Source organism: Balaenoptera borealis (genome assembly GCF_965194805.1).
Source record: "Balaenoptera borealis genome assembly, chromosome: 19".
NCBI lineage: Eukaryota > Metazoa > Chordata > Mammalia > Artiodactyla > Balaenopteridae > Balaenoptera > Balaenoptera borealis.
Window position 1 is genome coordinate 13,104,661 of NC_138878.1, and position 14,719 is coordinate 13,119,379.

Consider the following 14,719-nt stretch of genomic DNA (forward strand, 5'->3'; position numbering starts at 1 on the left):
TTTAAGCCTCTGGGCCTCAGTTTACTCACCTCTAAAATGAAGGGAGTTACAGAGATGGGCTCTAATGTCCCTTTAAGTACTAACACCTAATAACTTGAGAGTCTTCACTTGTTATGTAATTTTCAAAAACATTCCACCTCCCTAAACAATCTCTGACCATCAGTATATCCTAACTTCTGCCATTCCCTGTCCTAAACTGTTAAATACGAGACAAAGAAAAGAAAACTAGGTCAAGGAATATTTGCATTGGCTCTAAAGCCATTTTAAAAACATTTGGGTCTTTTACAACAACTATGTTTTGCTAGATTTTGTAACTATAATGGCACATGTTTATAATTCATTATGATAATCACACAATTGACACAAAGCTCATACAGGTAAATTTGCATAGGTATATTCAGATACATATTATTTAACAGTTTCAACTGCAAGATATCACATCATGCTCAATTACTATATTATATTTTGGTACTTGTTTATTAGCCTTTAGGAGGAAAAAAAGAATTTCTTCACGGTTTATTAGAGTAAAATATATAATTAACCATAAAGCTGCTCTGTGAAGTACTAATATTATGATTGCTTGTATATTTAATAATAATACATCATCACACCTTTGGGGAAAAGAGCCTATTTGCCAACTTCTGATCCCTGAATTGAAATATCTCCCCTTCAGTAAGAGACCTAATACTTTAAAAAAATTACTGAATAAGTGCATTAGCTCTATTTCCTAATTATACCAGTAGTTAATGTCTCCTCTAAGTGACAGCAACTTCACCTGGTATTAAAGAAAAAACACTGCTATGCTCCTACTTCTAGTGCTCATTCAAGTAACCAAAATTTCAGTAAGAATGTCTTTTTTAAAAGCCTATTCTAAATGCTATTTCCTTGAACTCTTAGATTATATAAAGTTTCTCAATACCCGGTTGAAAAGTGTAAAACTTAAGCAACTAACCATTTATTTGTCTCCTAATAGTCAATATTTTCACCTCTCAGTTTTAATGAAATGATAGAACTAATTTACTCATTGTTCTGATTTTGTTTTAGTTTGGTTTTTGCTTTGTTTCATTGTTATCAAGGTAGCCTTGAGAAATTGTATTCTCAATCTCTTCTGGACGGATTAGTTTGTAAAAGGTACCAAATTACTTCAGCTCTTTCTCTGAAAGTTTTAGACTATAATAAAAAGGTAACTAAATCATTCCTGGGGTAAAATCGATTGCTTGAATAAGCTTGATTTTACTACAGAAGGGCGTACACAGGAGGAAAGGAGGGGAGAGTTCTGGTTTAGGAAAATGCTAATGAGTAAAGTATCAGATATTGGTGAAATTTACACTTGACCTCCTTAATTACTAGAGCACTGGATCAAACTCTGGTTGTCAAGAAAGCAAAATCTCCCAGCTGCATTTAATCAAGAATATATCCAGTGGAGGACCAGCAATGGAAGGGCATAAACACAACTGTTAGAAAGGTGATTGAGTACTTCCTGCTGAGGAGTATCAATGTTCCTCCTTCTGGAACATTGACGAAGTATAAAGAAAAACCGATGCTAAATTTCCCTCCTCAAATCAATTCATACTTCAAACAGCTGCAGAAAGTTCAGTGAGATGCTTATTTAGTGAAATGAGAAGCCAATGGTCAAGGCTGCTTGGAAAAGCTCTGTGATTAACTGTGTTTAGGTAGTCATTACTGTTTTTCACTCATGAAAGGTTATAGATCCTGGTCACTGATAAGGCACAATAAAGATGAAAGAATATCCTTATCAGCAGTTCATTTCATGTAAGGAAAATTGCTGCAAGACAGTTTACCTCTGTCTGCAATCTTTAGAAAATGACTTTATTCATAAATCAAATTTGACACCAGCACCTCAGGGTATGGAAATCAACTTTTCCATGCATTATTAAATTTTAATACACAAATACTCATTTCCTTTAGCACAGGACTATAAATGTAAGTATGGGTGTCAATCCAAATATTTCCATAAAAGTAAAATCCAGATTGAGGGCCACTGGGAGAACGTAGCTACATTTCAAAGTCAACAGATTAAGGGAGTAAAAATGCACATGTAGTAATACAAGAGATTAGGGAGATGATCCACTATATAGGAACAAGCACTACACGTGAGTTGAGAGTCTGAGTGTGGGGGTTTTTTTTGTTTTTTTTTTTAATTTATTTTTTTGGCTACTTTGGGTCTTCGTTGCTGTGCACGGGCTTTCTCTAGTTGTAGCAAGCAGGGGCTACTCTTCGTTGTGGTGCACAGGCTTCTCATTGCAGTGGCTTCTCTTGTTGCACAGCATGGGCTCTAGGTGTGCGGGCTTCAGTAGTTGTGGCACGCCAGCTCTAGAGCGCAGGCTCAGTAGTTGTGGCGCATGGGCTTGGCTGCTCCACGGCATGTGGGATCTTCCTGGACCAGGGATCAAACCCGTATCCCCTGCATTGGCAGGCAGATTCTTAACCACTGCACCACCAGGGAAGTCCCAGAGTGTGGGTTCTAACTGTGCTTCTGACTACTTATAGGAGTCATGGGCAAGTCACTTAATTTCTTAGGGCTTCAGTTTTACACATGCAAACAAATCTAAGGACTAGATTATCACTGAAGTCTTCTCTCAAGTTTTGATTCTATTGATCCATGGGCAATCTAAGCCTGTTGGTCTCAAAACTCAACCAAGTAAAATATTTTGACATTATACCCCCAACATATATAAGCTTGTTTGTTTATAAATTATACCCATATACTAGAATAGTCACATGTCAATTGTATTAAAAATACAACCCAAAATATTAAAAAAAGGATGAGATAATAAACAATATTTTAAAGATAATTTATTTGATATATTTACCAATTTACCAACGATTAATTATTTTAGTGAGAGCTAAAACATTGACTAAGCTTCATTCTTTTTTAAACTCCTGATTTAAAATGTTGTGATATAGTCATCTGAAAAAGGTAATTCTAAGGCCACAACTTTTTCCAATACTTCATTTTAGGGGCTGACATAAACAAAAAATGATACCTCACAAAGACATGGAGATCCAGATGGAAGAAATATATCACTGACTGAGTTTATTAACATTCATTTTTTTCCACTTTCATCCACTAGTAACACTAATAACACAAAGGGCTTTGTTGAAATTCAGCTAATAATTTTCCCATAAAGGTAACAGTTACTTCACAGTCAAACAGAAAATTCAAACTCAAATATATCAGAAATTGCATTCAACATAAAAGGACTGAAGAGTACTATTAAAAGACAAAGCTTCTCAGACTGGATTAAAAAACAACCTGGTGATACTTCCAAGTGTCACACTTTAAATATGAGGACACCGAAAAGTTGAAAGAAAAAGGATGAACAGAATATACTACGTACACACTAATCAAAAGAAAGCTGCTGTACTAAACAAATATCAGATCAAGCAGTCTTTGATGTCAGAAATCTTATAAATGATTGAGAATCATTTCATAATGATAAAATAGTTAATTCAACAGTAAGTTATAACAAACCTAAATGTATACACACCAAGCATCATAGCCTCAAAACATATAAAATGAAAACTGATATCACCAAAAAAGAGAAATACAAAATTCACAATCATAGTTGTGGATTTTAATGACATCTTCCAATAACTAATAAAATAAGAAGAAAAACATTAGTAGAGATACAGACTGAACAATATGATTATTAACAAACTTGACCTAATTGATACTTGAGGAACTTGTACTCTTTTCAAGTACATGGGCTCATTTACCAAAATGGAACACATTCTGGGCCATAATGTAAGTCTCAACTATTTTCAAAGATAGAAATCATACAGAATTTGTTTTCTGTCACTAGTGGAACTCAACTGGAAATCAATAACAAAAAGAAAACTAGAAAAATTCCCAAATGTTTAAATACTAAGCAACACACTGCTAAGTAGCCCATGGATCAAAGAAGAAGTAAAAATGGAAATTCTAAAATACTGTCAATTATGTGTTAATGTAAATGAAACATATAAAAACATATGGGCTGAAGATATAGTCAGGTTTGGAGGAAAATTTATTGACTTAAATGCATATATTAGAAAAGAAGAAAGGTTAAAAATCAGTGCTCTAGGCATCTCTCCTAAGGTTTAGAAAAAGTACAACAAATTAAACCTACAGAAAGTAGAAGGAATGAAATAATAAAGGGTAGAAATCAATGATACTGAAAAGAAATGAACAATAGAGAAAATCATCAAAAGTTGGTTCTCTGAATAAAGCCCTAATAATACAGATCAAGAAATAAAAAGATACAAATTACCAATATCAATAATGAAAGAGGAGATATCACTATAGGTCCTACAGACATTACACAGATTATAGTTATTATAAACAATTTTATGCCAGCAAATTTAAAATTTTAGATTAAATGGGAAAATTCTTTGAAAAAGTTTACCAAAAATTACATAAGAAAAAATAGAAACATCTTAGTAGATCTATATCTGCTAAAGAAACTGAATCAATTTTTAAAAGGCTCTAGACCCGAATGGCTTGAACAATGAATTTTTCAATCATTCAAGGAAGAAATAACATGAATCTTAAAAAAATTTTTCCAGAGAGAGTTTTAAAACAGAATAATTCTCAACTTGTTTTATGAGACCAATTTGTTTTTTCAGACCAAAGACAAAGGCATTTCATGAAAACAAAATTACAGGCAGACCAATCTTTCTCATGAATTTGGTTGCCAAACTCTCAAAGAAAATATTAACAAATCTAATCCAGGTATTTATTAAAATGATAATGGTTAAAACTTACATTTATCCCAGAATATAGCAGGGATTTAGTATTTGAAATTCAATCTGTGCATTAGAAGAATAAAAGTGAAATAATACATAATCATCTCAACAAAAGCAGAAGTAATTGATAAAATTCAAAACACATTCAAGATTGAAAGTCTTAGAAACCTAGAGATAGAAGGGAATTCACTTAATCTGATAAAGAGTATCCACTAAAGTCATCATACTAATTCATGAAACACTGAGCACTTCCCCTCTGAGACTGAGAACAAGAAAAGGATGTTCAATCACTATCATCATTTCCATTGATCACTGTACTGAAGGCCTAACCTATGCAAGAAATAATAACAAAAGGCTAAAAATTTAAAAAGAAGAAAACTATGATTATTTGCAGATGATTGATTGTATATAAACAAAATCCAATATCATCTACAGATAAATCATGAGCTAATACGTAAATTTATCAAGGTCTGTAGATAAATGATCAACATACAAAATTCAGTATTTTGATACATTCACAAAAACTTAAAAAATAAAATTAGAAAAAAACACACTAGTTATAAAAGAAAAAAATGATAAACTGTATTTCATCAAAATTAAATTACTTTGCTAATGAAAAGACCCTGTTAAGAAATTAGAAAGATAATCCACTGATTGTGAGAAAATATTAACAATAATAATTTCTGAAAGACTTGTATGGAGAATATACAAAAACTACAGGTCAATAACAAAATGATAAATTACCCAATAAAGATTGGGCAAAAACCTTGAATACACACCTGAGAGTAGAAGATAAAAATAGAAGCACATGAAAAGTTACTCAACATTACAAGTCATTAGGGAAATGCAAATTTAAACCAGAAGAGATACCACTTCACTTCCACTAGAATGACTCAAATTAAAACAAAACAAATGAACAAACACAACAAAACATAAATAGACTCAAAGATACAGAAAACAAACTGGTGGTTGCCAGAGGGGAGGGGACAGATGGGCAAAATAGGGACAGAGGATTAAAAGGTACAAACCTCCAGCTAGAAAGTCAATGTCACAGCTCATGCAACTCAGTATCAAAAAAACAAACAACCCAATCAAAAAATGGGTGGAAGAACTAAATAGACATTTCTCCAAAGAAGATATACAGATGGCCAACAAACACATGAAAAGATGCTCAACATCACTAATTATTAGAGAAATGCAAATCAAAACTACGATAAGGTATCACCTCACACTGGTCAGAATGGCCATCATCAAACAATCTACAAACAATAAATGCTGGAGAGGGTGTGGAGAAAAGGGAACCCTCCTGCACAGTTGGTGGGAATGCAAATTGATACAGCCACTATGGAGAAAAGTATGGAGGTTCCTTAAAAAACTAAAAATAGAACTACCATATGACCCAGCAATCCCACTACTGGGCATATACCCTGAAAAAAACGTAATTCAAAAAGACACATGCACCCCATGTTCACTGCAGCACTATTTATAAGAGCCAGGACATGGAAGCAACCTAAATGTCCATAGACAGATGAATGGATAAAGATGTGGTATATATATACAACAGACTATTACTCAGCCATAAAAAGGAATGAAATTGGGTCATTTGTAGAGATGTGGATGGACCTAGAGTCTGTCATACAGAGTGAAATAAGTCAGAAAGAGAAAAACAAATATCGCATAATATCGCTTATACATGGAATCCAGAAAAACGATACGGATGAACTTATTTGTAAAACAGAAATAGAGACACAGACGTAGAGAACAGACGTATGGATATTGGGGGGGGGGAAGGGGGTGGGATGAATTGGGAGAATGGGATTGCCATATACACACTACTATATATAAAATAGATAACTAATGAGAACCTACTGTATAGCACAGGGAACTCTACTCAGTGCTCTGTGGTGACCTAAATGGGAAGAAAATCCAAAAAAGAGGGGATATATGTATACGTATAGCATATGTATACATATACCATATGTATACGTATAGCTGATTCACTATACATAGCAGAAACTAACACAACATTGTAAAACAACTATATTCCCAAAAAAATTAATTTAAAAAATAAAAATAAAAAAGCCAATGTCACAGGGATTAATGTACAACATAGTGAATATAGTCAATAACATTGTAATAACTTTGTATGGTGACAGATGGTCACTTGACTTACCGTGGTGATCATTTTGCAATACATAAAAATATCAAATCACTATGTTGTACACCCGAAACTAATATTAATATTGTAAGTCAATTATACTGCAATTTTTAAAAAAACACATGACCAAGAGCTGGTGAGGATGTGGAGTAACTGGAACCCTTAAACATTGCTGGCGCGAATGTAAAATGCTTCATCCACTTTAGAAAACTTTTTGGAAGTTTCTTATAAAGTTAAGCATATAACTACTCTATGATATAGCAATTCTACTCCCAAATATTTACCCGAGAGAAATCAACGCATATGTACACACACACACACGACTTGTACAATAATGGTTATTAAAAGTTTATTCATAATAGCCCAAAACTTCAAACAATTCAGTTACATTAACAGGAGAATGGATAAACTATGTATAACCAAACAGTGGAATACTGCTCAGGAGTAAAAAGGGAATTGCCAATACACACAACAATATGAATAAATTTCAAAAACATTATGTTGAATGAAAGAAACCAGACACAAAAGAGTATATACTGTATGAGTACATTTATCTGAAGTCCAAGAACAAGCAAAACTAATATAAGATGATAGAAATCAGAATCTCTGGGATGGCGGATGGAGGGATTGACTGGAAAGGGGCATGAGGGAACTTTGTGAGGTGATAGATGTTTTATATCTTGAATGTGCTACACAGGTATTTACATTTGTCAAAATGCATCAAACTGTACATTTAAGATCTGTACATCTTATATCTAAATCATACCTCAATTTAAAAAGTAATAGAAGAATCACTTACAGGATCATCAAAGATGAATGAATATATAGGAATAAATCTAATCAAAATGTTCAAGACTTATACCCAGAAAACTGCTGCTGAGAGAAATTAAATAAAACCTAACTACATGCAGGGATAAACTGTGTTTATCATATACAGAAAGGACTGCAAACTAGTGGGAAAGGATGAACTACTGAATAAATATTGCTGAATAATGTGAAAAAAGACATAAATTAAAAGCAGCTTTAAGTAGCACATTAAACTGGAGATTGAAATAACTAAAATACTCAATAAAACATTTTTCAAACTACTTTAAAACTGATCACTAACCTGATAGGAAAATAAGGACATTAAAGCAAAGTGAAGAATACCAGGAAATAATCTAGTGCCAAGGTTGTCTTTTGCCCTAGTGGACTTTGTTAACCCTTGAACTTCTGTTTTAACTATTGCATTGGGTGCCTAGGACAGGACATAAAGTCCAGGGCCTGCCCAAAGTAACGATGCTAAATCCAGAAACTACAAAACACAAAGAGGCATAAGATAATGATGGGGTTCAGAACACACTACCACAAAATATGGCACCTTGGCATATTAAATATTTCAAGCTGAAGGAATATAAGAAATGGCAAGTGCAAGAGGGATTTTCTTAACTTCCCCTGAAGCAGGTCACAAGATCCCCCATGTGAGAGGTGCCCTCCAACACCAGGTAGAAAGAAGCATGCGTATCTTCAAATATAGAGGGACATCAAGAGGAGCCTGAATAAACAGGCCTTACTGTCTCCCCCAGTTTGCTACTCTTAGCTCATGTCATTTTTTTGTCCTATCACGTTTTCCCACAACTCGCCATCCTTCATTGAACCAGCATAAAGGAATTCAGATTTTACTACTTCTTCAGATCTTCATTTCCTTATGAAGGCTCCCATATCATGTAAAACTTACATTAAATAAATTTTTATGTTCTTCTCTTGTTAACCTGTCTTTTGTTACAGGGGCCCCATCTTAAAAACCTAAACGGGTAGAGGAAAAAGACATTTTTCCTCCTCTACAGATACCATGATTGAAAAACCATAAGAAACAACAAACAGCAAAATAAATAAATAGATGAGCAGACTTAATACGTTTGAATTACCACATACACAATATAAATGTTTAATATATTTAAGAAATAAGAGGGAAACATGAAAAATAAAAGAGTAGACAGCAATCAGATTTGACAAGAACCAAATAAAACTTTCAGAAATTAAAATAATTACAATAATTGAAAAATTAAAACTCAGCAAGTGAGTCTTCGCTGACGAGGGAATTATTGAATGGGACAATGGATAGGAAGAAAGTATCCAGAGAAGTCTACAAAAAAATGGAAAACATAAAATAGAGGTTAAAAGTAATACATAACAGACTAATAGTAGAGTAAGTAATAGAATAATAAAGTAGTTGGAATTCCAGAATAAGATAATAGAATGGAGATGAGCCAATAACCCACATGGAGAAAAAAAAAGAAACATGGTCTGCACTTGACACATATGCAAAAATGAAATCAAAGATAAATCATTAACTTAAACTTGCAGCTAAAACTACTGCCCTTCTAAGAGTAAACACAGGAGAACATATTCATGATCTTGGAAAAGGCAAAGATTTCTTAGCAAGAAGGCAAAAAGCATTAATCTTGAAAGAAAAAAAGGGCTTCCCTGGTGACACAGTGGTTAAGAATCCACCTGCCAATGCAGGCGACACGGGTTTGAGCCCTGGTCCGGGAAGATCTCACATGCCGCGGGGCAACTAAGCCCGTGCGCCACAACTACCGAGCCCACGCGCCGCAACTACTGAAGCCCGCGTGCCGAGAGCCCATGCTCCGCAACAAGAGAAGCCACCGTAATGAGAAGCCCGCCCCCACTCGCTGCAACTAGAGAAAGCCCACATACAGCAACGAAGACCCAATGCAGCCAAAAATAAATAAATAAAATAAATTTTAAAAAGTTATTGCATTTTAAAAAAATGATAATACAGATTTCAAAAAAATTAAAAATGTTAGCTCATCAAATATCATTAAGGAAATGAAAAGGCAATCTACAGACTGGTAGAGAAAATTAACAACACATATACTTGACAAATGACTAGTATTCAGAATAACAAGCTGTAAAGTACTCTTACAAATTAATGATAAAAGGAAAAACAACTCAAAAATGAGCAAAAGACTTCAACACTTAATTTTAAAAGATATATGAAAAGCCAGCAAGTACATGAAAAGGTGTTCAACATCATTAATCATTAGAGAAATAAAAACTAAAACCACTAGAAGGCATCACTTTATACATCCAGTATACCTAAAATGAACAATACAACACTATGGGTAGGCGAGGGTGTGAAGCAACTGGAACTCCCAAGCTTTGCTGGTGGGAGTGTAAAATGGCACTACTTTGAGAAGCTGACATCCCTGGTGGGTTATGTACTGTGCTTTTAATCTTCCACTGTTGGGTTACATGGGCCAAAACATCCCCCTTTTGCTTAAGCTAGTCCAGGTTAGGTTTTTCTTACTAGCAGCCAGTGAATTGTGGACAACACTAAAAGATAAATATAGATTGTGCCACTGATTATGAGTTGTTATGCTGGGCAGTGTGGAGCCAGGACCACTTAACCACACATCCTTATGCAAGGGCTTGATTGGTCCTGCTCAGATAAGCATCCACAAAGTCAGCAACTCTGAACTATGACCTAGGCATCATTTGTTGCTTTTTCCCTGACTGTGCACTTCTGTTTTCTCCCTACAGTGCCCTTCTGATGCAGACAATCTGGGTCAATCAACATAAATGGGTAAAAAAGAAGTGAGAAGGAAATGAGAAAAATCATGAAATAATAAATAGTAGTAATAAATATTAATTTGAAAACCAACTTCGGAGACTTGCATAACGTACATACAGTCTACATGACCATAGATTAAATATTTGCAAAAACAATAAGTGAATTTTCATTACTACCCTGGGTGGGGCCTTCAAGAAAATAATGCTAGCAGCAATAGACAAAGTCCTAGATTTAAGTAAGACATTTGCATATTCTAAGGATTAAAGTAACCGGATCTTACATCCAGTTAGAGGACACACACAAGAACATTCTGAACTCGGGTCTGTATTTTTTAAATGTTAGACAAATGCAGCAGTAAATGGAAAACCCATGTGTTATTACGTTACCTTCAAGTTTCCATTTACATATAAATAACCTCAATCTACCAGTGTAACTTCTGGGTATAGGTTTCTTCGGTTCCTTCTGAGCCCTATATTTCTCAGGCTTTCAAGCACAGGAGAAACTGGTAGGTGGGATTTATATGTGGCTCAGCATCATTTCTGCTGGAGGCATTCAGTCTTTAGTTCTTTACCTTGTGGGTCTTAGCTTACTCTAACGCAGCCAAAATAACCATTTCCTGTTTTGCCTCATTATTTTTTCCATCTGACCTTTCTTAAAATGTAGAACTTTTAACAAAGAATAATACATACCTGTGTCGTAATACACAATAAGTTTTTCACTGTGATTGCCCACAGTCTGTGGCTCAAAATCCACTTCCAGTTGCATGGACTCTCCTACATTAAGAGTTCCAACAGATGGCTCTACAGAGAAGGGCCTGCAACACACACGGAGACACATCATCAGAACACATTCCTATATGTACACATATAGCTGATTCACTTCCTTGTACAGCAGAAACTAATGCAACATTGTAAAGCAATTATACGCCAATAAAATTAAAAAAAGAACACATTCCCGACTAGTGTGAGGGGGAAGGGGAGAGGAGACATGAGTTCCAGTTCTGCAGACAACACAGACCCAACACGACAATCCAGTGATTCAGAAGTATACTTTTCCCTTAATGTGAAAGAACTTTAGTGTTAATATTAAAATAACATTAATAGAACAACAAATGTAAGAAAAACTTAAATGATGCATAATATTCTTGTTTGTATCCTTGCCATTTAGCCATTCTTTTAACATTCACTGAGTGATTCCAGAAAAGGACAGACTTATAACGTGTACGCAAATACTGTAATTTGCAAAAGAACAGTCCCTTCAAAGGGATAAAAATCAAGTTTTGCAAGAGTTCAGCGAAGAGAGGGTTTTATGATGGAAAAACATACCAGAGTCTCAAAAGGAAAGTGATCACACAATCACATGAGGATAAGGTGAGGGCAGTCTAACAAAGGGTCTTTTTAAAAGGGGGGAAGGGGTGTAGGGAAACTACAAGAGATGATGCAATTGCCCAGGGTTGTTAACAGTAGAACTGTTACCACCTCTAGGCCCAAAGAGCCAAGGAGAAGGAATGGTTTTGAAACCCACCAGAGTCCTAAGAGAAGGCTGCCTTATGAGGCTCAAAGGGCTTTAGTTAAGAGAGACAGTCAGCCCAGGAGGCCTCACACATAGGACACTAGGGGGAAAAGTGTCTTGACCTCACATCCTTTGCCTGATTGCCTGCTGGGACTCCCACTGACTGAACCCAACCAGAAGCCAAAGGCATGGGAGCCTATTGACCTCTGCCATATAGGTTAGCTTCCTGGGTGAGAGTAAGCTGGAGAAGGGTGGAGAGCATTTGGAAAGGCAAACTGGGGACACCTGTGTATTGAAAATAGAATTTGGGCATGCAGACCTTATGGGGAGGCAGGGTGGATCTGGGAACAGGAAACAGTTGATTTTAATTGTCCTGGAAAGGAAGAGTAAGAGAGAAGCTGGATCTGATCATGAAGTACCTTAAATAACTTACAGAGCTCTTCCTTCTAAACAGGAAACCCAGCCCTTTTAATTATTTTCATGGTCCATTTCACTTCTTTAAATTGCCAGTTTTTCAAAGTAATGTGTTGGACAATGTATCTGGCAGGCTAAGCTGTTTCTGATTATTTACTTCTACCGCAACTGTTTTTAGTCTTCATTCCTTAAACCTTCCCTTAGATAATGAACTTAATTTCAGAAAACCTAACCTCTCTTCTATGAGGGTACGGAGCTTACAGCATGGGTAGCACTTGGTGGTACCTGAAATGATCACTGCAGGACCTCGAGTGCTTCCTACCACGGGCAATTGTTTCTTTTCTCTGGTGCCCTCTATTTGGATTGCCCTCTCCTTTCACTACTTTCCCATTCCTTTGTCTGTCCTTTTCCCATACCTTCAGCACCGAAACTCCAATGAACTCCAGGCACTGCTGTAGGGGCACCATGAGGTAGTAGTTACTAGCCTGGAGCCAAATGAATAAGTTCAAAACCCGGATCAGCCATGAGCTTGGGTAAGTCCCTGAACATTCAGTTTCCTCATCTGTAAAATGAGGATAACGACAGCACCTATTTCACAGGGTTGTAGTGAGGATTAAAGGAGTTGATAGAGGTAAAGTGCGCAGAATAATGTCTGGCATGTAGGAAATGCTAAACAAATGTTTATTATTATTTTTGTTACTGCTATCGTTATCTCCCTCATTGGCAGCTGGAGGATGATCTTGGGTATTCAGATGAGTTCAGGTTTTTATCATCCTCCTCTCAATCCTTCACACTGCTCTAGAGACATTGTAAAAAACACACACACACAGGACATAACACATCAATCTCTTGTTCAAACACCTTCAGTGGCCCCCATAATTTATGTAATAAAGTTCAAAGCCCTTGACATTTGAGGTCCCACACAATCTACTCCCAACTAGTTTTGGCCTTCTCCTTAAACAGATACATCTGTCCAAATACATTATACACCTGTCACATTCCATGTCAGACTGGGGTGGGACGAGATGGCAGGGCTTTAGTCTCTACACCCATAACCTTCCCCAGCACTGCACCTCCTCTTCCTTCCAACAAGATAGTGCCCCCTACATAGACATTCCAGAACTGCTCGGGTCAGATAGGAACATTCACCGTTTTCCATGTCATACTCCTTCCAAAGTCACCCATCATAGCCCAGACTCAAAGCTACCTTTTAAATAGAATCTTTCCTGATTCTCTCTCTTATTAATAATGTCTCCTTCCTCTCAGAGGCTATAACTTTATTTTTACTTCTTACTTTAGCTCACCTTGTACAATAATAAGTTTTCATGCCTGTCTCTCCCAATAGCTAGAGACTCTTGAGATGAAAGGAAAGAGAAAGCAAACAAAATTTCATTAGCACATACTCTATGCTGGGTACCACAGTAGGCACTTTACATATGTCAATTCTTTTAATCCTCACAAAATCTTGAGAAAGTAGGTCTTGTTATTTGCATTTTAGATACGAGAAAGTAGATGCTCTAAAAGGGCAGGCAACTGGCCCAAAGCTACCCAACTAGGTAGTGGTAGAGCAGGGATGGAAGCCTGCCTTCAAGTTTTTTCTGTCTCCCCAAACCATCCCTGAATGTGGAAGCCACCTGGTTAGATTCATCTTTGTGTCTCTCACCACCCCATGCATAGCTCTTTACTCATAGGAGCCTCTCAAAAGAGGTTGTTAAATTGAATTATAATCAACTTTTAAAGGGAAATTTAAAATATCTCTAATCTTTATTTAATCTTTATAACACCTTGGTGGAACAGAAAAGGAGCAGACTTTTGGTATCTCAAGAATCTCTGCTTGATGGAAGATGAAGGTGAGTCTCACCATCTTTAAAGTTCTTTCCTTCCTTATGGCCTCAGGAAGAATCTGAAGAATTGAGAACTGGCCCCAGTTTCCTGGCTTTGGGAACAACATTGTAACATTCTCTTCTACCTCTGCTTCACCAGTTCCTAATATTTTTCTCCCTACACTGTGCTTTTTTTTTTTTTCAAACATTTCTTAGTAGCAAAATAACAGTTTTGAAATGAATTGGATAGTATTACATTACAGAACCTAAGCTAATTTTCTATGGACAAAGGGACTCTTCTTACGACCTCCAGAAATCCTAATTCCATACAGTGGTAACAGATTCTTCCCTTTTGTGCTAATTGTTGGGTTTATATTACACTAAACTTCTTCAGTGGTTAGAAAATCACCTGGGATAGCCATTGCTACTTAGAGCTGCCTAAGCTTTCTCTATAAATCAGACATTAATTGGATAGAGTGTGTTAAG

The 14,719-nt window shown here is 35.9% G+C and overlaps 1 protein-coding gene and 1 long non-coding RNA gene across 3 annotated transcripts in view; one reads left to right on the plus strand and one right to left on the minus strand.

Moving 5' to 3' along the window:
- The window catches only part of LOC309617580, a 548,498-nt gene that overhangs the window by 301,760 nt on the left and 232,019 nt on the right, over window positions 1–14,719 (plus strand). The window lies entirely within an intron of this gene.
- HYDIN (HYDIN axonemal central pair apparatus protein) overlaps window positions 1–14,719 on the minus strand; it is a 441,132-nt gene that overhangs the window by 300,052 nt on the left and 126,361 nt on the right. For both annotated transcript variants that reach the window (XM_082369752.1, XM_082369751.1), the window contains exon 8: window positions 11,174–11,298. In XM_082369752.1, coding sequence (XP_082225878.1) covers window positions 11,174–11,298 — 125 coding nt within the window. The remainder of the gene's footprint in view (window positions 1–11,173; window positions 11,299–14,719) is intronic.